This window comes from Botrytis fragariae, assembly GCF_013461495.1.
Source record: "Botrytis fragariae strain BVB16 chromosome Unknown tig00000223, whole genome shotgun sequence".
NCBI lineage: Eukaryota > Fungi > Ascomycota > Leotiomycetes > Helotiales > Sclerotiniaceae > Botrytis > Botrytis fragariae.
This window is the reverse complement of record NW_023501001.1, coordinates 992887-1014769: the sequence shown is the minus strand read 5'-3', so window position 1 is coordinate 1014769 and position 21883 is coordinate 992887. Positions and strand designations below refer to the sequence as shown.

Sequence of the window (21883 nt, the reverse complement as noted above, 5' to 3'; positions counted from 1 at the left end):
GAAAGAAGTGACATGAAGCTCATGGCCCACACCTGCCAAAAGCTCCTCTTCCTTGTGCATCTTGGTGTCAAGGAACAAGGAAAGCGAATTGACAAATCCGATTCTTGGATGACTATAGAAGTCAAACGTGCTGACACAACGCTGCCAAACAACTATTTGAAGACCATGCTCATAAGTACAGACTGCAGGCCCGTCGAGCATTAACGTTGTATATCAAGTATTCCGTACCTCCTATGCAACTTCCGTCTCGAGAGCAGTAGTGAGGTCAGCCTCCAACTCTGCTTCAAACTCAGCATCAAAATCAGCATCAAAATCGGCACCCATAGTATTTTCAACGTCAGTTTCTTGCTCAGCTGCTGTTGTCTCATTGAAACTTTCTTGTGATTGATCTGTCTCGTCGTCCTGATCACTTTCATCATCCAAAACAATAGTCTCAATATGCTTTGGTGGTTGCATCCATGCCTTGGGCTGTGTTCCAAGTGCCGCTCTCAAGGCATTTTGGGTTGCCTTCGAATAATTCAATGGCGTATGATCTCGAGACTTCTTAGTAGGTGGTGGTAATGAAGCCCATCTGGATTCCGTACTTGGTTGAACATCTTTATCATCAACAGGAAGAGTAGGCAGTGACTGACGACGGGCAGAATCAACCCAGATGATTGGAATACTTTCTGTCTTGTTAGTCATATTCCTCGTATGGTCCAAAGGCTCAGGGCGTTGGAATTCTGGCGGGGCAGGGAAAGCGGGACCGAAAGGACCGAGTTGTTCAAAGTTCCATGATGAAACAGCTGTATCGTCATTAAGATATTGTCGATTCAGTTCATGAACCTTGGCTTTGCATTTAGAGCATCTTTCGCGTCTTTTCCAAACTTTTTTGGTCAGATAGAATTCCTTCTGGACATTATTACAGGGTTGACCATGTTCCTTGCTGAAATTTCTACACACCCACGATCGATCGTGTTGAGGATTTGCTCTGAGTTGTGTGAGAAGACCCATCGCTCTGGTTTGCAAGGCCTCTTGAGCGGTGGCATTATCTTGAAGTTCAGTGAGCATGTTTTTTAAAGCATTTTCTCTCTGAGAGGCTTGCTGTCTTTCGTTGATGATCTTTTGTTTCAATTCCTCAACTTCCATACTTCGTGCTATTGTGAATATTAGCAAATGTTCAATAATAGGTGAATGGTTGGTATACTTACAAGGGAAAACAATGTTAAAAGCGTTTCTAAGATCAGCGTCCATCCTAATCTTGTTTTCAAACTTTTCCATAACTTCTCTAAGCTGAGGTGGAATGGAGCTCCTATCTAAACTTTGTGGCAAGGACTTCTGGGCAGTGGTACCGGAGCTTGTTGGCCTAGATGGTAGAAAAAGTCTTGTACCTTGCTCCGTAGGTTTTTGTGGAGCTTGGATTGAGTCTTGAGAACCAGATGTAGCTTGTTGATTGAACGAACGTTGAAATGGCGTGAAACCAAGGTTTTGTGGGGAAAATGCAGTAAATGGTCTTCTCTGAGTATGCGGTTGATTTGGGGAAACTTGATGACCATAGCTATCCGATGCAACTCGCATTTGTGATCTTTGCGGGCTTCGCATGAAGGTGGGTCCTAATGGAACGCCAGTAACTCCACAAGGTTGCTGCTGAACTATTTGGTGAGATTCCGGAATAGACAGTGTGTGAGTTGCAGAAGGGGTTTGAACAAGTTCTGGTGCAGTGACACTTGCGCTTGTGATTGGTTGCGAAAAGTGACTGTGATTGCTAGCAGAGTAAGCCGAATTGGTGGCCGGTACCGTTTGGATATCAGTGGCCTGGCCATTGGGAGATGCGGTGGGGCCGTTCTTGTTAGAGGGAATTTGCAATCCAGATGAAGATACTTGGGAGAGAAGTGATTCTTGTCCAATTTCTTGCTGAAATACTTCACTTGTGGTCTTAGGGGCAGTTGATGGCGAGGCTGGTTCTGTCGTCTTTCGGACGGGCATGGCCTGTTGAGAGAAAACGGACAGGGACTCAGTAATTGGACTGGCAACTTCTTGAGTAGCTGACTCAAAAGATAAAGACTTAGTAGTTGAGTCTGAATTGAACTTTCTCCTCTTGGGTACTGGTGGATCGACATAATCGTCGGGACATTTTGGACCGCTATTGTAAAGATCATCGATATTTCCAGTCTCGTTCCAAAGAGAATATTCGCCCAATGAATTATCCTGGAGGTTATTCTCTTCCATAGAAAAAGAGCCCCATAATGAATAATCATCTTGGAAGCCAAGGGAGTTCTGGTCATTGTACTGCTCAAAGGAAGGAGGTGTAAGTCCAATGAGGTTGTTTTGAGAGGGAACATGAGAATTTTCAGGAGCATAATTACCTCCGATTCTACCAAAGTTATTCTGAACCACACGCATTTCGGATGTGTTCTCCATCTTGAGATATCTTGAGGTCTCTTCGATACAATCCTTCCAATAACTGCCTTGAGTCACAATAATATATTCCACCACAAAATTACGATCGCTTGAACAGAAATGCTTCTGACACTGTGCCTCTGAACGATGATCGCAAGCAATCTCAATGAACAGATTCTGAAGACAAAACTTAGTCGACAACGGCTCGTGATAGTAGCTCGTGTTGAATCCAAGGACGCAGTTGGCGAGTTTGTACAAATGTATGTTTGGCTTGGTAGCCTAGAGATATTTCAACCTCGCAACTTCAAAGTTTACTCAGCTATACTTCTTCTTAAGGCATAAAAAGGGTATTTGACGAAGTCCGGCTTTGTAGAGTTTGAAGTTGTATAATTAAGAAAACTTCTGGGAGATTATTTGTGGGAAATATCTCTCATATGTGAATGTATGAAAGTGAACATGATGATTGCTAGGTGAGAAGCTGACTTTCGACCTCAAAAAGTTCTGGCGAAATTGTCACGTGAGACTGATTTTTAATTGGCTCGAGCTTTTTTCGGTGGATAATTTTACCTAGTACCTTTTTTGTATGTAAGCACGGTAAGCTCAAGACAAGCTCAGACAAGGCTATTACAGCTGCAAGGCTAATCAAATGGTATTTTATCGGAATAATTAGTTCCGACCAACTCAATGTAGAAGGCGGTCGATTAGTATCCAGCAGAAGGAGCTCCTAACCGTCACTATCAAGATCATGGTTCAATGCCTTTAGAACTTTACATATATATATTTCTCTACAACCCACTCTACCGGGAAGGTGCAATTGCCAATTCATAACCACTAATCACACATCTTGCCTTTCTTGGTTATTTTCTGTCATTTCGTTCAATTCGTATTGGGAAGGAATAGACAATGTCCGTTATTCTGTGTACTGGTAAGTAATGTTTTTTCCCTCAACAGCCTCCTACAATCTTCAGATGAATTGGTTTCTCTACCATCACTTGGGTGAAGTTTACTTTCCACTCCGTTCTTTGCGTCATCTCTTCTTTCTTTCATGGTCATGTTCCAATGCAGACCTCAAATGGCATATCAATCCATTCTCGTTCACGGACAAGGAGACCCTGTTAACATTCTTTGCGTTCTCGTTACAGCTGGCTACGACCACACAATCAGGTACGAATTACTCCTAGTCTTGTGTGTGATTTACAATGATATGGGTTATTGATGTTTCACAAACCTTAGATTTTGGGAGGCCCTCTCTGGTATCTGTTCTCGAACAATTCAACACCCTGATTCTCAAGTCAATCGATTATGTATATCCCCAGATAAGCGTTTCTTAGCTGCGGCTGGCCATCATACTGTCAAGCTTTATGACATTAAGTCAACCAATCCAAATCCGCTTCTCACATTCGAGGGACACACAGGAAATATTACAGGCGTCGCATTCCATTGCGAAGGAAAATGGATGGTTACAAGCTCTGAGGATGGCACAGTTAAGATCTGGGAGACTCGGAGTGGTACCGTCCAAAGAAGTTATAGTCATGGCTGCCCAGTTAACGATGTAGTGATTCATCCCAATCAAGGAGAAATCATTAGTTGTGATCGCGGAGGTAGTGTTCGTATTTGGGACCTTGCAGAAAATAACTGCTCCCATCAACTTATTCCAGAGGAAGACGTACCTGTTTCCAGCGTCACTGTCGCAACTGATGGATCAACCTTGTGTGCTGGTACTAACTCGGTAAGATCATGCGTGAGAGATGCATCAGACTTGTATTAACTCCTGTTCAGGGCAGCGTCTACGTTTGGCAGCTCCTTCAATTCCGCGAAAAGACTCAGCTTATGCCGATTACTCACTTCAAAGCTCACAACCAGTACATCACTAGAGTTCTTCTCTCTCCTGACGTTAAGAAACTCGCAACATGTAGTGCCGACCATACGGCCAAGATTTGGGAGGTAGACTTTACTGCCCTAGCTCCTAATCCAAACCAGCCTCAAACAGAAGCAAGAGCATTCAATCTTGAATCAACCTTGACTGGTCATCAAAGATGGGTCTGGGATTGCGCTTTTAGTGCCGATTCGGCTTACCTTGTTACTGCCTGTTCAGATCACTATGCTCGTCTTTGGGAGTTGCACAGTCAGTCAGTAATCAGACAGTACAATGGTCATCATCGCGGTACATCTACATTGCTTCAAACATACCCCATAGTGCCCCTTCTGACCTAACATCTACTATAGGACTCGTTTGCGTTGCTTTGAATGATTATTCCGAAGCTCGTTAAAAGTCGTATCTGCTCGCGTGCATTGATTTAGGCGTTCCACTTTCAACCGTTTGCGGAGTTATAGGATTATACACGTTGCATATCCTGGGAGATTTCATTGGGTCGTCTCTACTGACTATTTAGTCTATCCACTTGGTGGCAATTCTATGCATGGTTCAGGCGTATGTAGGTATGGGCTTGGTTGGCATGGCGTTATGATACAATGGCGGTGATTCACATGGTGTGGTGCATATCATATGGATGGCTAACGTTCAATGATAAATCATGACTTCGAATGATGATTATATCAAATCTTATTAATATTTACAAAGCGAGGATTGATCCTTCTTTCAGTGATCACAAACTAGTATATTATCAATCACCAAAATTCTCCAAAGCACTCTCCGTGAGTCCCAACAAGTTATATCCCAATCCCTTGTTCATCGAGTCCACAGTTCTCTGCCCATTTACCTTGACCCGCTTATGATGCCCACCACCCTTCACTTTATTCATCTTCGCCCGGGCTCCTTCTAGTATCTTCAATTCTCCATCCACGTAATTTCATCCAATCAGACGACAATTTCACATTCATAACAGCCAGATACATAGCTATCATCATTATATCTGGACATCATTTCGTTACTAAGATTTGTACATGATATCGCCAGATGATTTGAAAATAACGAAACAGGTCTCCAAAAGGTGGAATTAAAGTATTTGATATTTCCCTGGGGTAACTCTAGAAGAAGGATCTATTTTGTCGCGAGCATGGAATTGATTAAGATCAAATGATGTGGTCGTATACATATGGAGTAGGTGTAGAAGAAGTTCGGAAAGCGAAGAGAAGAGGAAGGAGAATTTTGGCAAGCGGGATGGCATGTAGTTGAGGTGATTGGTTTCGAAGTGGATTTTATAGCTGTAGTCTGTGAAGCTGGGGGATCATTAAGAATGTTGGACTTATGGCAGAGAATATCAATAAGGGGAGCTAGAGGGAGGGAAGGTTTTGTGGGAGTAAGGAGGGGGTTCGTGGAGGCGAGATTGAGGGGGGTGGATATTAAATATGAAGTATTATGACTGTGAGTTAGCGAGCTATATTTGTACATCTTGACAAGGAATCATTACTCTTGTGTATATATTCATCAAGTCAGGAGGTTATATATATCTTGGATCAAGCTTAGTCAACATATAACAGTGAAATGTTTCCAATCGCACCGAAAGTTTGATGGAATATATACGGCATGCACTTCTTGTATGAAGAGACATGGGATATCAGACTAGAAGTATGTAGGTAGTAATACCAACCGAAGCCAAGATCAATAGATGACTAAATGTGAGTTTACATACTCATCTCATTGGAATCAGGATTCACTCCTATTTCACATGTTTCAGCCAATCATTTTTTGAGGCAGAGTTTTCGTTGCATATCTGCAAGAACTCAGTTTTGCTACTGACTACTCTCTCGTATCTGAAGTTCAGATTTGGACCAAGGTTCAAGCTATGAGCAATGAATGGGAGAGTTAAAAGTGCGGACACTAACAAGCCTGACTGATACAGTCACGTGAAAGTCACGCTTTAGTGTGAAAGGTCAAAAATTCAATACTGCGAAGTGAATACTACTCCTAAGCTAGAAGTAGCACGCGAAGACCATCGAAAAGTCCCTGATAAATTCATCTATTTTGATGCAAAGTGATCTTATGATAGAAGAAATATTCTGTGTAGATCCTGCTGCCTCCAACTTCACGACTTCTTTCACTCTCCAACAACAACTAATATTGCAAAATGGCGTCGCAAAATAATGTCTCACATGCAGAACTATGGGACGATTCTACACTTGTAGACTCGTGGAATGAAGCCCTACAAGAATATGAGGTAAGAATCTCAACGCGGTTTTGTGAACTTTGCTAATATCAAGATAGAAATATCACAGTATCCATGCTCGAGGAGAGAAAGTTGAGGATGTGTTGAACGCGTTCGAGAATCAAAGTAATGGATTGCAAGTTTGTCTCCTCCCGACCATTATGATATTGCTAACCTTTTGTAGGGAAGGGGAGATAAATGAGAATAATGGAGAAGGTGTTGAAGAACTGCTGGAAGAAAATATTGTCATGCAAAGCGAGTTTGAGCAAACCAATGAGCAAACCCAAGCAGGACCTAAAGTAAGCATTGAAAAGATCTACCAATATACATTTTGACTAATTCTTATGCTCCTTTAGGTTGGTGACAAACCCGCACCAAAGGCGGCCATGTCTGGTTCTTCATCCTCAAAAGCTCCAACACTACCACCACAGTTAATTGGCCAAGGTAAGACGTGCAAGAATTTTCATGATATACGTAAGATTCAGGCTGACGTGAAATTCTCATACAGTTCACGATGAAAATCTTAAGAATTTATTGATGTCTTGGTACTATGCTGGCTACTATACTGGATTGTATGAAGGCCAACAGCAAAAGCAAGAACCAAGTAAGGGTACGTAATAAGTATAAGGCATAGGATGAGTCCTTTATGGGGGAACTATTATCACTACTGCGACTATCTGTGACACGGATAGTTTGAACCATCTGATCTTATTCAAGCCGGATCATTAAGATTGACATTGGGATGAAGTCCGAGCTGTGCCATGTTGTGTCGTTGTTGCAGATATCACGTCCGTCAAAAGCGTATGAGGGATGATCTCATGTTAGCTTGTACTTCATGGAAGAATCAATGTTACAGCATGTATAGGAGACATGTGTTATATGGTTTCATGATTGATAACGGGTACCTTACATCATTGCGCCTTGACCTAAGTTTCTTTACTCTTCTCACGATTATATTTCCCAAGGAGTTCATGATTATGCTTATGATTAGATATGGAACTGGGGACTTTATGAGCCCTTGGTACTGTCTTTATGATACTGTCGATAACAAACACCTCAAGTTGACAATATCTGGGGTAATAAGCCGCTGTGTTCACTCTATATGAAATTCTACAGAAGACATTGCTGAACGTGGGTTATGCGGTGAAACCGTCACTTTCATCTCACCCCCGAGCATCTCCAACCTCAAAAAACTTCAATGCCGAAATTTCCATCTATTCACAATCTTTTCCCGCGCTTCCATCAATTATCAGATAAGATTTCTTCTTCTTTTCATGCCCAAATCTAACGTTCGAGACATTGGCCTTTTCAAGGATTTCAACATTAAAGTTTGTCTATGTCCAGTCTCCCGTCGTCCCATTATGACAGCTGAGACGAATCTGGCACGCGCCACAGGAGGTGCCAAAACAGTAAATGTTAGGGCTGGACCGGGGTAAAATGTTCTCATGGGGCAAAGATTGGAGTCTGATATAGGCTACACTATAGCCTGTGCATACAATCTTCAGTGATCTTTGGCGTTTAAATACAGGGATGAAAGATCTATGATTATCTTGTGTTTAGACTTGGCACGATGACAAGGGTTTTCATCACATCTTCATCCAAACCTCGTTTCTAAAACGTTGGATCTTGAACTCACAACCTTGAATTAAGTCTTTTAGTAGTGCTTTTTCTTCTATCATGGCAGTTCAATTGAATTAGATCCGGACAAGTAGGTCTCCGAGTGGTACGATAAATCCTGGAGGCTTTTCTCCTCCGTTCATTGAGTCGTTTCGACCAAGGATATACGAAGCAAGTGCTTTTCATTTTTGTCTTCGAGTCCTGGTATCGCAATTCTTATGGTTGAATTTATACCAAGGCCTTTCCCAAGACCTGATGCATTGTTTTTCGATATTCTATCATTCAAAAACCTGTGAACACTTTCATTCCCCTTCTCTACTTTCTCTATTAATTACTACCACGAGCAGGCCCTCGACAACTGGCTACTTTACTACTCAAGTCGACTCACAATCATTACACAAGCCAAGACAACTTTGATAGTTTAATTCTTCTCCGCAGCGCGGCTTACATATCACTCTTTCGTATTCATCTTATATCTATACGGCATTCAGTCCTCATATCCTAATATATCCATCATGAGATTCTCGTTTATCGCAACATTGTGTGCAGCACCATTGGTATTGGCCAGTAATCTTCAACATGACTTGGCTGGGCGGGGAATAATTACACCGGAATTCGCTGAGAGATCATCAGAGCTCGTTGTCAATAGGAAGGAGATCACAATTGTACAAGCGAAGAGTGAGGAGATCATTATTATCTGGACCAACGATGGCAATGGAGCTGCAACTAAAACAGTCACGGAGACGAAGACTGTCGCTCAAGTAGCTGGTGCCACAGCGGCAGCAGCAGCACAGGCAACCCATACCGTTGTAGTGGGAGGTGCCGCTGGAAAGGTTTATACACCTGAGACGGTCAACGCTGCTATAGGGGATATGATCGTGTTCAATTTCGAAATGGCAAATCACACCCTCACACAATCAGCTTTTACAACGCCTTGTGAGAAGTTGGCTACCGGTGGCATGGATAGTGGCTTCGTACCCAATGTTAATAATACCATCAGTCCACCCCAGCAATGGCTATGCAAGTCATGGTTGATACTCCTCAATGTTAGTCTACCACAGATATCGCTAATCCCTGAACAACACTAATACGAGTACAGGGTTTTACTGTCGTCAAGCTGGCCACTGCGGTTCAGGAATGGTATTCAGTATCAATCCCACTGCCGACAAAACTCAAGCACAGTTCAAAGCAATGGCTGTTGCACAAAATGGTACTGGAACTCAGAGTGCCATTCAAGGAGGATCCTCTGCTGGCGGAGCCAGTAGTGGAACATCTTCAAGTGCTGTTGCTTCAGCTGCCGCTGCAATTTCTACCGCGACGGTTGCTTCAGGGACTGGAACAGTTGGTACTGATGGAACATGCTCATGTAGTTGTCTTTGTGGACAAGCTGCATTCCCAAATGCTGCTGTACAGGGAGTTGGAATGTTTGGTGGGGTTTCTGGTTAGTATTTCCTTCTATGATTATTCATATTCGTCGCTTGAATCTAACACTTATGCAGGTGCTATGTCCATGTCTTTACTAGAAAAATAAGTGAATGAATGAGGGATGAAAGCATCACCTCTTCTTTTTCCTTTTCTTCTTGGTATAGGTTGACCATACGCATAACGTTAGAATGGGGAAAACGTGAGATTTCTGTTTATGATATGATGGAAATAGCAGTCGCCCATAAGTGGCTTGACGCTTGGGACAGGAATATGGGAAAACTTCATGTATATGACTGGATCGTATGTTGGATTGGAGTTTTTAGACGTGTGTGAGGTGAAGGAAGGATGAATTGCCGTGAGATGTCTTAATAATAGTTCTTTTTTATAATTTTCTACCATAAATGAATGAATAACGTATCTTTTATCAACAGCATTATCTACATAATCAATACATATAAGATGTTTTCATTGAATTTTCCGACCACCATGTCATCGAAAGAAAAGGGTTTATATCAAATTTCAAATTTCACGTGCGCATCTCCAGTCTCAAATCACCTCTCCACTCACTTATTAAACTCTAAGGTTAACTCAAATTTTAAAATCTGGGTCCTTTGCAACTTGAAGTTCATACGAGGTAATTCATTCTACGATTTCTATCTATCTGGTCATCTTATTCTCAAGTACCTACCTATAGTGCAGTAAGTATTCAAAACAAAGCAATCATCAATCCAAGAAGTAACTCCCCTCCAAAACCACCCACCACCCATTACATCAAAAATCCATCAATCCAGAATATCCCCATTAGTTCCACCATCACAGCCTATAAAAGCCACCTAGCCTCGGGTACCTGACACTAAAGCACCTAAAGCCCAACTCTAAAATTAGCGTTGCATGTCCCCAAATTCCAATCCTTCCCCGCCAAGCAGGGCCAAGCCCCACCAAACCCCATTCAGCAGATTCATATCAGAACAGGAGGAATGACTGGCGACCTTCATTTCTTTTACGAATTGGAGGTTTGAAACATTTACAACTCTGCTTTCTACATACATAGATACTTTTTCTAAGAAGAATTTGATCCTTTTGATTTCATTGCGTAGTGTCGCTGTCCTCTCTTTTATTCATCGATCTATTATCAAGCTTACATACACGTTCTTTTAGTTATTAAATTCTTTTATTTCAAATCTACTGTCGCAATTGCAATTACATTCTCAAACGTCAAATCAATACGATATTCGCAAAAGATCCCCAAAACCAACCTCATCTCCATTTCATACCGATCCAACCATACCCCAACGCCAAACGCAAAAATGCAAACCCCAACTCTCCTCACCATCTCTCTCCTCTTCCTCTCCAACGCGCTCTCCGTAACCGCCACTCCTCCCGCATGTCTCCTCGCAGCCATCAACGTTCAATCCGATCCCTCCGATCTCAAGGCCCTTTGCGGAACATTGGAAGATGCGGTTGCGGGAAATATTACGGATAAATGTTCGGGGGATAATTATAAGGAGGCTGTGAGCTCTTACCAAGCTACTTGTTTTGAGGGTGCGGGGGTTAATATTAGTGAGTTTTTTATTATTTGTTTTTGAAACTTTTGTTATGCAAGAAAGGGAAGAAAGCAAGTTCCGTGGGCCCAGCTTAGAGTTCTTCTCAATAGCTTGAGACGAGAGGGAATATAATTAAGAGGGGAAATAAGAAGTCCAATATTAACCAAACCCAACAGCCATTACATCCTCCTCCGCCTCCGCCACAGGCACAAACACCGCATCTATCTCTGGCTCCGGCTCCGCAAGCGCAACAGCAACAGGAAGCGGAGCAAAAGCTACCGGAACCGCTTCCGCAACTGGATCGAGTGGATCGAGCGCTAGCGCGACGGGAAGTACCACTGGCGCGAGCGCGGCTACGGCTACGGGTGGTGTGGGAGCCTTGGTTGTTCCGGGCTTGTTGGGAGTGGTGGGATTAGTTGGTGCGGTTTTGTTTTAGGGGAGGGAGGTTGATTGGATTTTAGGGGTCAGAGGTCGATGTAGAGGGGAATATGTAGCCAGGTGCTAGATGGGATGGGAGAGGATGAGTTAGAGAGGGGAGATGATGCGGTTTGAGAAGTAGAAGAAGATGAATTTGTGCATATTTCAGAGATACCAGGATAGTTTCTTTACAATTACAGTTAGTGGAGCGAAGTTTGAGATGGATGGTTCAATAAATCGAAGATGTTCAATTGTGTTTTGTTATTCTGTTTTATAAACTTCCTTTCTTGGTGTTATATGTTATGTTATGCTATATCATATCCTCAGTGTTGAGGAGATTTCGGAAGTTGATATACTTGCTAGATTCTACCCTCTACAAGACTACTTCGTTTCTTCTCTTTCCCTAACGTTTTCTCAATATCAGAATATTCTAATCTGGCACACTTCTCAAAAGATAGTCTAGAAATGTTTCTACCTATCTGCGTATTAGCATATCTGAGTATTTCTCCATCTATCTACTCTTCTTAGCTTCGACTTCGCTATTCTACTAGATATTCTACTAGATATCCTATCCTATTCTAGTACATATTACCTACCGTATCGAAAATCTAATAAGTAAGTATACTCCTCCATCTAGCAAGTATTGATATGTATCAATATATATGTATACATCTCTTTTTTCCCTTCAAATTTCTAGTTACTTCCCCTTTAAATGTTCAATTTCGAAATTCTATCAACATACTGCATGTAGTCCATGTAGTCCATGTAGTCCATCGCATCGATCAGTTCAATATCTATAGCTTGAAGACTTGAACTTCTAGTAGCTAGTCGAGGTTCTTCTTGATGTTGGCGGGTTGATGAGTTGCTGTGTTGTGCTCTTGGTGCTAGGTAGCTGCGTAGCTGGTAGCTGTTTCGTTTGTTATTGTGTTTTGTGCTTGCATTGGCTTATTCTATGTGTATATGTGTATATGAGAATCTTCAGATCCACACTCATCTAGCTAATTGGATATTTCAATCTCCAGATCTAGCAACCAAGATTACGAAATCCAGTCTCTGACTCTCTGCAAGTGCGAAGAGCAAGATCGAAAGTCGAGGGATGTGGATGTGGATGTGGATATGTAGATATTGTGGTTTTCATATCTGATTATCATTCATCATCTATTCCTCGCTCATCCATGCCTTGGGTCTAGAGATGTGTGAATACCATAGTCACTACGTGTATCCTTCTCCACCGCTTCTCTCTCAGCTTATGTCAATCCTCAATCTTTAACGGTGATAACTCGTTGATAAGATCTACCTGCCATCCAATAAAATCCCTCCTCATCAGTATTTTAGATTAAGGAATCTCTTTCTCGTTCCCTATAGTTAAATCTTACCTATCTTCTTCTATTCGCATCTGTATCTATATCTGTGTCTGTCTCCAATCTCCGGGTTTGTGTTTGCGTTTGCGGAGTTGGGTCGATGTACAGAATACTTTTGTGTGGAAATAACTCCTCTTCTCAGAGTTGATGTATAGATGTTAGCTCTTTTTCCCAGGATTGATCTACGGAGAAGGAAGTTATGATTCTGCTTGATCCGATTTTGCTTGACTTGACTTGACTTGACTTGACCCGACCTGACTTGACAACATATCGAAATACACAAAACAACACATCTAGCATCGAGCGATAGTATCTAGTACCAAATAGAACAGATCCCAATCAGCATCCCACAAAACCGGCAAAAATAGCCTCAATATAGCCATATATTCCCCACAACTATAAGAAGTGACTTCCTATAGCTAGTCAAGCTAAAACCAAAATCAAAATCAGGAACTAATGACCAGGTAACTCTAGCTAACTAGCTCTAAGTCTTTTGAACTATTCTCTGAATATCTGGTAGATCTAATAGCCAATCTAAACGTCTAATCTTTTGCTGAGAGCTTTGACTTGAGCATGGGCTGGACTTCAGTGATATGGAGAGCAGCCTGCAAGCGTGATCATGATTAGAGTGTAGATGTAAAGGCAGTGAACAAAGAGAGAGAAGGATTGGTGACTAGTGTTTTGGCATCAAAGATTTGCTATGGTATCGCAACTTGCAATATCTTCGCTTGAATTTGTATCTGTAATTTAGCTACTTAGTATGCAAGTGTGCCGCATGTAGATAGCTATTACAACTTTTAATTATGGCTCAAGATTGAGCATAAAATCCGACTCTATACTCTTAGTGCAATAGCTCCAGCAAAGCTCACGTTCTCTCCTCAAAACCTCTTCTTTTCCTTTGAATCTCAACTCAACCACCAGTAGCCTCTCTATAAAAGCTCAAACTACCATTTGCCCCCGCCGTAACAAATGCCTCACTTCTCCCCTGCACTTTCGGCAACCATTTGACAGCCCAAAGCGCTTTATCTGTCTCACTATGCGTCGCTACGCAGTTTCTTCCCTCGACACTCCATACCTTGACTTTACCATCCCAAGCACCACTAACAAGATATTCGCCTGTGAAACTCCAGTCGATGCTGAAAATCCAGGCTGTGTGGCCTGTCATATTAGCGACTTGTTCGCCATGAGTAACGGAGTAGAGGGCAATGGTTGTGGAATCTCCAGCGGCAGCCAGATAGGTAGAGAGGGGAGAAAAAGAAATGGTGCGGATGGGTTGGATGAGTCCTGGATTTGTTAGTATGCTAGCTCTTGTCCCGTCCTAGATCAATTGATATGTGATATGTGAAACTTACCAGGTAAACTATGCACCATTCTCCCCGTATCATTATTAAAAACATAAACTCCTCCATTCTCATGTCCACTGGCCGTAAATCTTCCATCTGCACTAATATCTACGCATAGTCCAAAGCTCCCCTTCGTCTCATACTCTCTTGTTTTCTTGCCTACACATTTCTTTCCTGCATTCTCTTCAACTCCTTGTGATAAATCCCATACCCCAATCTTCCCATCAATAGTCGTTGCTGCAAGGAAATTTCCATCAGCACTTAATGCCAGCGCCCAGATTTCACCCGGCTTATTGCCATCGAGGATATGGCCATGATGAGACCATTCTTCTGATCCGTCTGCGTTTGGAGAAGAGCTCCAAATACTAACTGTACCATCGAAACCGGCGGATGCTGCGATAGTGCCAGATCGAGAGGTGCAGATGTGGTGACAGCCGAGTTTGTGGGCGGGGAGAGTTTGGGTCAGAGAAGGGGGCGTGGTGAGTGTGCTGTGGACTTTAAGGGAGGATGTACCGGAGGCGGAGAGTATAGAGCTGGGGTCACGGCGAGGGAAAAGATGTCTGTTTTATGGGCTGCGCTGGATTAGCATGAAGGCCGGATTTGAGGTATAGCTATTGGTGCAAGCGGGGGATGGTGAGGTAGAGGGGCACTTTGGAGTATTTACCATCATCAATCGTATGCGTTGTAAGATATTGTTTCGACTTTGAATATTAGCGCATGTATTTTCATATCCAATGGTTTACATACCATTGTCACCGGTTCATTTGAATATTTGGGTATATGGGTTTTGGAAGAAGAGGTGGTTTTGGTGGATGTTGTGAATAAAGCTGAAGCTCTGGAAGCTTTGGCGGGGTTGAAGAAAATATCATGACCTCACAGGTAATTTCAGCAAACGCATTTTACATAACACGAAGATAGGATTTCAAATATTGATGATGCAGTAGGATATTCTTATTTTGATGTACAGTTTAATAATAAATTGTACCATTTCTGAGGATATATACCTCACGGTTCAAGATCTCTTCTCCATGTCCAAAACGCCATGGCTGATGCCATACATGATCATCTTCATTTCTGGTCCTCACCAGTTATTTCGTCTCGCATGCCTTCCAATTCCCTCCTACCCCTCATAATCACCTAATCAATTCTTCTGGATCCAATGATCTGCTTAGGATTCTTCTCCTCGTAGATCTTTCTCGCAGCATCCTTAGCTGCCTTCTTCTCTGCCCGCTTAGTTTCCAACTGCTCTAATTCTGCCTCTTTCTTTGTCTTTCCCTCTGCAGCTCTTACTTTTCCTGCTTCTATTCTTACTTGCTGCTCAGCTATTTCATCTGCCCTGGCTTCTCTTGCAGCGGCGTTTGCTTCGTGTGCATTGGTCTTGAATAAAGTCTTAATCTCTACATCATTGTTAACCGCCATCCACTGATATGTCATATAGAAAATCTTTACCAGCAACACAATATGGACATAACAAATGTGCTCTCTTGATGTGACCACAAGCAGAGCATCTATTCAAGTTTGTGACATCTTGTAATCCTTTGCCTGCCATTTGCCTGTGTCTCTTCTTCATATGTGAAGTCTTCTTCTTTGGTACGGCTTTCAGTATTCCCTCCCATAATCCTTCGAGAAATCCGGGAACATTAAGATGTATCGCAGATGGGATGGCGAGTACTGGAAGTAATGGATGGGACAATTGTCGCGAGTATAAAGTTGTTGATCTCGTTGCGAAAGTTGCTGTTGCAGGTGCCAATCGTGGAAGAAATGAAGAAAGTATCGAAGACGTAGTAGCATGAGCTGCCGCCATTTTGATTGAGATATCGAAGGAGAATTAATAAAGTACGTATGGGTATTCAACCTCACTGTCGATACTGATTCATCAAAATCTTGAATCTTTCACTTCTCGGCTCGCATGGTTAATTCACTAGTTTCCACTCACAGATAAGCTAGCGCATTTTAAGATTAGCTTAGATTTGCCCAATTACTTTCCCCTGAAGTGCACGCTATATTGCCAAAATAATCTGGAGACTGACCTCCTTCCCTAACTTTGTTCTTTATCAACGACTTTTGATTGCATATTACCTTCGAAGATAAATATCTTCATTTTTGTTTCTATTCAATTCAAAGATAACACCCTCGTTTAGAAAGACTCAAGATTTAATACACTCTTTCCAAGATGTCAACAATAACTGATAGACACGCTCCTCAACCTTCCGTATTCCCAAAAAGCCATGTTGGTTTCGATAGTATCACATCACAAATTGAGCGCAAGCTCTTGAAACGCGGTTTCCAGTTCAACGTTATCTGCGTCGGTGAGTTTACTTGGTACAATGTTGAAAAGTGAGTTAGGAGAGTTTTCTAATAGATTTATCTTGTAGGACAAACTGGTCTTGGAAAATCCACCCTCATCAACACCATTTTCGCCTCACATTTGATCGATTCCAAGGGAAGACTCACCCCAGATGAGCCAGTAAGATCTACCACCGAAATCCAAACCGTTTCCCACATCATCGAGGAGAATGGCGTAAAGCTGCGACTCAATATTGTCGATACCCCAGGTTATGGAGATCAAGTCAACAACGATAGATGCTGGGATCCAATTGTCAAGTACATCAAAGATCAACACTCTGCATACCTCCGAAAGGAACTTACAGCTCAAAGAGAAAGATATATTCAAGATACCCGTATTCACTGTTGTTTGTTCTTCATTCAACCTTCTGGCCATGCCTTGAAGCCGATTGATATTGTGGTTTTGAAGAAGCTTTCAGATGTTGTCAATGTCGTACCAGTTATCGCCAAGTCGGATTCTTTGACTTTGGAGGAACGTGCTGCATTCAAGGAGCGTATAAAGGAGGAATTCGCTTTCCACAACTTGAAGATGTTCCCATACGAGAATGATGAGTTTGATGAGGAAGAGAAAGCCTTGAACGCACAAATCAAGGTAAATTATACTGCATTGGTCTCTCAAGAAGCATACTAACACTATCAGGATATCATTCCATTCGCTGTCGTTGGATCTGAGAAGGATATCATCGTTGGAGGCAAGCCAGTTCGAGGACGTCAAAACAGATGGGGTGTTATCAATGTCGAAGACGAAAATCACTGCGAATTCGTCTACCTACGAAACTTCCTTACCCGAACCCATCTTCAAGATCTCATCGAAACCACATCTCAAATCCATTACGAAACATTCCGTGCTAAGCAATTGTTGGCCCTCAAGGAGAGTAGTGCGGCAGGACATGCTGGTAGCAGACCAATCAGTCCATCAGCTGATAGAGAGTTGAGCAGAAACTCCCAAAGAATGACCATGAACGGTTATTAGAGGAATTGATGGGATATGAATGATGGCTAGTTAGTCATACTGGGATCTGGTGAGTTTGGATGATTGGTTGTGTTTATGATGGCGAGATGGTATTTGCCAAAAGCGACAATTTTTTGAAAGGAGATTAGAGGAGAGTTTAATGGACTGCTTTTGTGGAGCCGGGCTTTTCTAAACTGAATATTGCTACATTTCTCCTTTGCTTAATTAGCCCTTTTTCTTTAATATCCAGAGGGTTCATTTCAATAGTAAATAATAAGATCTTCTTTTGATTCTTGGGGTCAATCATGTCTTGTGATTCTGTCTATGGAGATTGAATGAGTAGTAATTGGTCTCAGCAATTGACTGTGTATTATTGACATCACCTTGATAGATCAAAGGAACGGATTGGAAAGGCCTTGATATTGGTTAGGCCTGGCCATGAGGTTCCATCCAGCGGTCCGCATCAGAGTGTGATGTGGCTGGCTCTCCTGGCCTAAAATCTCGGGCCTAAAAGGACCCCCAAGCGCTAACGTCGATAAGGGGTTTCCCCAGCTTTATCGCACGACCAGCACGCACCAATCATTTAAGCGTCCCTAAAGCACTTCCACTTCCTAAATACCGTTTTCTACACATATGTGTTTTCTCCAACCGCCACTCCTGCGACATAGTATACTACGCAAAACCTCAATTGCCATCCGTTTTCCTAGATCTTGTTCACGGAACCTTCGCACAGGTATTCTTGCAAAAATTGTTAACATGTCTCGTATGTTGTCTTTCTTGTTTCCCCTCTCAGCAACGAAAGGAAAAAAAAAAACAGGAGATCTTGATATTATATTAGAAGAGGAGTTGAAATTGACTCAAAGAATACAACTAACACACCTCCCTTCCCCTAGCCATCCCCCCACCACCAACCCCATAATCATCAGCGGCCCCTCGGGCGTCGGAAAAGGCACGCTCTACTCGCGACTCCTGGCCAACCACCCCTCGCTCTTCACCACCTCCATCTCGCACACGACGCGCGCCCCGCGCCCAGGAGAACAGAGAGATGTGGATTATTACTATGTGTCGATGGAGGAGTTTGAGGCGATGATTGCGGCGGGGGATTTTGTCGAGCATGCGAAGTTTGGGGGGAATAGGTATGGGACGAGTAGAAAGATGATTGAGCAGAAGAGGGGGAGGGGAAGATTGTCGTGTTGGATATTGAGATGGAGGTTTGTGTTTTGTTCTGTTCTGTTCTGTTCTGTTCTGTTTCGTTCTGTTCTGATTTTATTTTTTGGTGGGAGAGGGGGAGAGTGGAAGGGGGGGGGGGGTTCATTATTCTCCTCTCCTTTCCCCCTCACTGTTTTCAAGGAATGCAATTTCTAACACGAGAATACCACAGGGCGTTAAACAAATCCACGCGCTCACCCCTCCATTCCCAGCACGCTACGTATTCATTTCTCCTCCGTCCACCGCAGACCTCTCACCATACCAAGTTCTCGAGAAGAGATTGAGGGGCAGAGGAACGGAAAAGGAAGAATCGATTCAAAAGCGTTTGGAACAGGCAAAGCTAGAATTGGAGTATTCGAAGAAGGAGGGCGTGCATGATAAGATTATTGTAAATGACGATTTGGAGGTTGCGTATAAGGAGCTGGAGGATTATATCTTTGGTAAGGGGGGAAAGGCCGCGGATGAGAAGGAGGCAGGTGTTAGTGTTCAGGATTGAGGTGAAGTGGGTGAGAGGAGAAATTGATATCGTAGGGTTTAGAAGGTAGTATGGTTTGAGCGTGTGAAGAGAGAATTTGCATCGCGAGAGAAGTTTCCCTCGAATGTGCAAAGCTATGAGGGGTCATACATAGAGATTGCGTGGTCCTGTACATGGGAATTGGGGGACATAGAAAAGACTTATATACCTAGACATAAAAATGCATACAGTATCAACCTCCAGATTCATGAATCCGAAGTCCAAATGATGAAATTGTATGTTTCTCGGATATGGAAAAGGGGGTTTGAACTGATGGGTCGATTTGTAGGTCATATTTTGGAGCGGTCATTTTCTGTAAGCTATAACTTGTATAGCAGTTATTGTACTTGGGAGACCGATTCTTGAGGCAGGTCATATAAAATAGACCATTTCGCATCATCCAGACCCGGGGGATCAACTTCTTCGCACTCAACACCACAGAAAGAACTCTAGTCTCACAGCATCATTGAGAAACTTTATTAAAGGGCCTACCCATATCATATGGTTCTGACACCACACAACGTATTTAACGAATGATTCCCGCCACATTCATCCATGCATCCATCTATCCATACGATCCACCCATCACAGGAAACAAAGCCTAGGTAATCCACGCATTCTAGAATAAAACGACCGGTTTTCAACACCCCTCACAATGAAAAGAATTCCCACGCGCGTTCTAGAATTTTTATACTTGAAGGACCGAAATGCTGCTCCGTCGCTGTAACACCTTGAAGGGGGGTTTCAAATGTATTGTAATGTGAAATGTATAGTGTGTAAGGAAAATGAAAATGAAACTGAATTTCCAGGAGATGAGAAATATTCGGGGATTTTGCGAAATTCTTTCGCGCCTGCCTGCCTGCTCGCCTTAAAACTCCATCCTTTCGCTCTGGGAGGGGGAAATTGTTCTTTGAGAGTCGTTCTTCGGATTGTAGGATTTTCTCTAATTTTATATCATATCATGTCGAATTGGAGAGGTCTGATAACATCGGTAGATAAGAAATGTCGAATGGAATCGAATCTATTTCTTTCCTTGTGCGGCGGCGAGTGCTTCGGCTGCTTTTCTTTCGTCGGCTGGAAGGGGAGTTAGTAAGTGTAGGTAGATGGATAGAGGGATGAATCGAGGATTTGGGGAATTATACCTTTCTTTTGCTTTTCCATTAATAGAACACGGGTCTTATCTTTCTCGGCTTGCATTTGCGATTTCGACATTCCGCTTCCGGCTTTCTGTTTAGGGAGGAGAAGGTTAGTATATGTGTTTTAAGAAAGAGAGAGAGAGAGAGCAGCGGCATCTTCATAGTATAACATGCAAACTGAAATACAACTTCTGGGGAACCTAGGATTAAGACAGAAAAAGAGAACATACAGCAAGTTGAGCTTGTTTCTTAGCATTAGCCTCACGGGACTTTTCTCTCTGATTTCCTCTAGCCATTTTTGAGTAATTAAGTATAAAAAGAGTTTGGTATTAGATGTAAATTGTGTGTGAGTGTAAGAAATGTGTTGTGTGTCTGCGTGGCCTTTTATCTTTTTGCAAAATGCAAATGAGGGTTTGGTCAGATTGTGGAAAAGAGAAAATGAATGGTGAGGCTGAGATATGCACGGAGACAGAGAGGGAGAGAGAGAGAGAGATATGAGAAATGAATGTTCTGGATTATTGATACGGAGAATCGGAGGATGGGTTTAAGCGAAGGCAGATTGAGAGTGTTTGATTGGTGGATTGGGGGATTAGTGAGAATGGATGGATATGAATATGGATAACTACTAGGTATATATATATGGATAGGATAGGATAGGATAGGATAGGATAGGATAGGATAGGATAGGATAGGATAGGATAGGATAGGATAGGATAGGATAGGATAGGATAGGATAGGATAGAAATAGAAATAGAAATCATAGAATACCGTAGAGGAAGAATTCAAAGATTATGGGATTTGATTGGAGGATGGGAATTTGAAAGTTTCGTTTCAAATGACGGGTGAGTAGGAGGTATCGTATCTACTAGGTACGCATCTGTTCATCGACATTTGTACGATGGAATGGCATTCTTGCAAGAACACAAGTTATAAAAAGAATTGTACATACAAGTACATTGTATGCAGTACATCCTTCACAAAAAGATTCATCCAACCATTGGCTATACGTTTCTTTATTCTTCTTGCTCTCTCTCCTTTCTCTTCTTTCTCTTCTTTCCACACCCCGTACATCCAAATCATGAAACACCCTTACCCAAAAGCCATTTTTCATCCAATGATTGGAACTCTACTTTTATATCACGAAACAGAGCTATTTCCAAACCTCCCTCTGACTTAACAATCGATTCATGCATTGCTTTTCTACTTCATTGGATAAGAGGTAACTTTGTTACTACGATGGTCGATGTCAAGCGCGTCTTTTCAACTCTTTCGCGCCAGAGAGGAGTTCTCTTGAAGCAAATCGAGTTTGGGTGATCAAACCTTACCTATTTTCATCCATTCATTTCTGGCCTTTCTGGATTTTTCTTCTGAATAAGTTCTAGAGGTTGTACATAATGGTCAAAGAATCTCTAGGTAATCTACATGTTATTGGATTTCCTTTCATCTTTTGGGAAATAATGGGATAACAAAGACTTCATTCACCCCACAATAGCTACTACATCTTTTGGTGTCAAAGTTTGAGTCAAAGGGTTTT

At 42.4% G+C, this 21883-nt stretch overlaps 9 protein-coding genes across 9 annotated transcripts; 5 read left to right on the top strand and 4 right to left on the bottom strand.

The window, feature by feature from the left end:
- Nucleotides 1-231: 231 nt before the first annotated feature.
- Bfra_011064 (uncharacterized protein) lies at nucleotides 232-2400 on the bottom strand (the record flags this gene model as incomplete). The annotated part of the gene is made up of 2 exons (XM_037341393.1): nucleotides 232-1136; nucleotides 1191-2400. 2 exons carry the CDS (start codon nucleotides 2398-2400, stop codon nucleotides 232-234), a joined length of 2115 nt encoding a protein of 704 aa, XP_037188812.1.
- Nucleotides 2401-3282: 882 nt separating this feature from the next.
- Bfra_011063 (putative wd-repeat protein pop3 protein) lies at nucleotides 3283-4649 on the top strand (the record flags this gene model as incomplete). Its single annotated transcript, XM_037341392.1, has 5 exons — nucleotides 3283-3296; nucleotides 3445-3543; nucleotides 3613-4108; nucleotides 4159-4543; nucleotides 4606-4649. 5 exons carry the CDS (start codon nucleotides 3283-3285, stop codon nucleotides 4647-4649), a joined length of 1038 nt encoding a protein of 345 aa, XP_037188811.1.
- A 1758-nt stretch (nucleotides 4650-6407) lies between these two features.
- On the top strand, nucleotides 6408-7103 carry Bfra_011062 (putative survival motor neuron-like protein 1 protein; the record flags this gene model as incomplete). Its single annotated transcript, XM_037341391.1, has 4 exons — nucleotides 6408-6497; nucleotides 6545-6784; nucleotides 6842-6929; nucleotides 6994-7103. The coding sequence occupies 4 exons, from the start codon at nucleotides 6408-6410 to the stop codon at nucleotides 7101-7103; spliced, it is 528 nt and encodes a 175-aa protein (XP_037188810.1).
- Nucleotides 7104-8617: 1514 nt separating this feature from the next.
- Nucleotides 8618-9633, top strand: Bfra_011061 (putative serine-threonine rich protein; the record flags this gene model as incomplete). The annotated part of the gene is given in 4 exon segments (XM_037341390.1): nucleotides 8618-9085; nucleotides 9103-9148; nucleotides 9202-9543; nucleotides 9602-9633. The coding sequence occupies 4 exon segments, from the start codon at nucleotides 8618-8620 to the stop codon at nucleotides 9631-9633; spliced, it is 888 nt and encodes a 295-aa protein (XP_037188809.1).
- A 1201-nt stretch (nucleotides 9634-10834) lies between these two features.
- Bfra_011060 (putative gpi anchored cell wall protein) lies at nucleotides 10835-11507 on the top strand (the record flags this gene model as incomplete). Its single annotated transcript, XM_037341389.1, has 2 exons — nucleotides 10835-11087; nucleotides 11248-11507. 2 exons carry the CDS (start codon nucleotides 10835-10837, stop codon nucleotides 11505-11507), a joined length of 513 nt encoding a protein of 170 aa, XP_037188808.1.
- Nucleotides 11508-13759: 2252 nt separating this feature from the next.
- On the bottom strand, nucleotides 13760-14956 carry Bfra_011059 (putative meiotic recombination protein rec14 protein; the record flags this gene model as incomplete). Its single annotated transcript, XM_037341388.1, has 3 exons — nucleotides 13760-14133; nucleotides 14202-14752; nucleotides 14949-14956. The coding sequence occupies 3 exons, from the start codon at nucleotides 14954-14956 to the stop codon at nucleotides 13760-13762; spliced, it is 933 nt and encodes a 310-aa protein (XP_037188807.1).
- Nucleotides 14957-15329: 373 nt separating this feature from the next.
- On the bottom strand, nucleotides 15330-15996 carry Bfra_011058 (putative ribosomal l32p family protein; the record flags this gene model as incomplete). Its single annotated transcript, XM_037341387.1, has 2 exons — nucleotides 15330-15589; nucleotides 15642-15996. 2 exons carry the CDS (start codon nucleotides 15994-15996, stop codon nucleotides 15330-15332), a joined length of 615 nt encoding a protein of 204 aa, XP_037188806.1.
- A 369-nt stretch (nucleotides 15997-16365) lies between these two features.
- On the top strand, nucleotides 16366-19195 carry Bfra_011057 (putative cell division control protein 10 protein; the record flags this gene model as incomplete). The annotated part of the gene is made up of 5 exons (XM_037341386.1): nucleotides 16366-16501; nucleotides 16568-17130; nucleotides 17179-17503; nucleotides 18159-18223; nucleotides 18872-19195. 5 exons carry the CDS (start codon nucleotides 16366-16368, stop codon nucleotides 19193-19195), a joined length of 1413 nt encoding a protein of 470 aa, XP_037188805.1.
- Nucleotides 19196-19942: 747 nt separating this feature from the next.
- Bfra_011056 (uncharacterized protein) lies at nucleotides 19943-20805 on the bottom strand. The gene is made up of 3 exons (XM_037341385.1): nucleotides 20580-20805; nucleotides 20356-20440; nucleotides 19943-20287 (listed from the first exon to the last, which is right to left on the bottom strand). Exons 1-3 carry the CDS (start codon nucleotides 20643-20645, stop codon nucleotides 20235-20237), a joined length of 204 nt encoding a protein of 67 aa, XP_037188804.1. The 5' UTR covers nucleotides 20646-20805; the 3' UTR covers nucleotides 19943-20234.
- Nucleotides 20806-21883: the final 1078 nt, after the last annotated feature.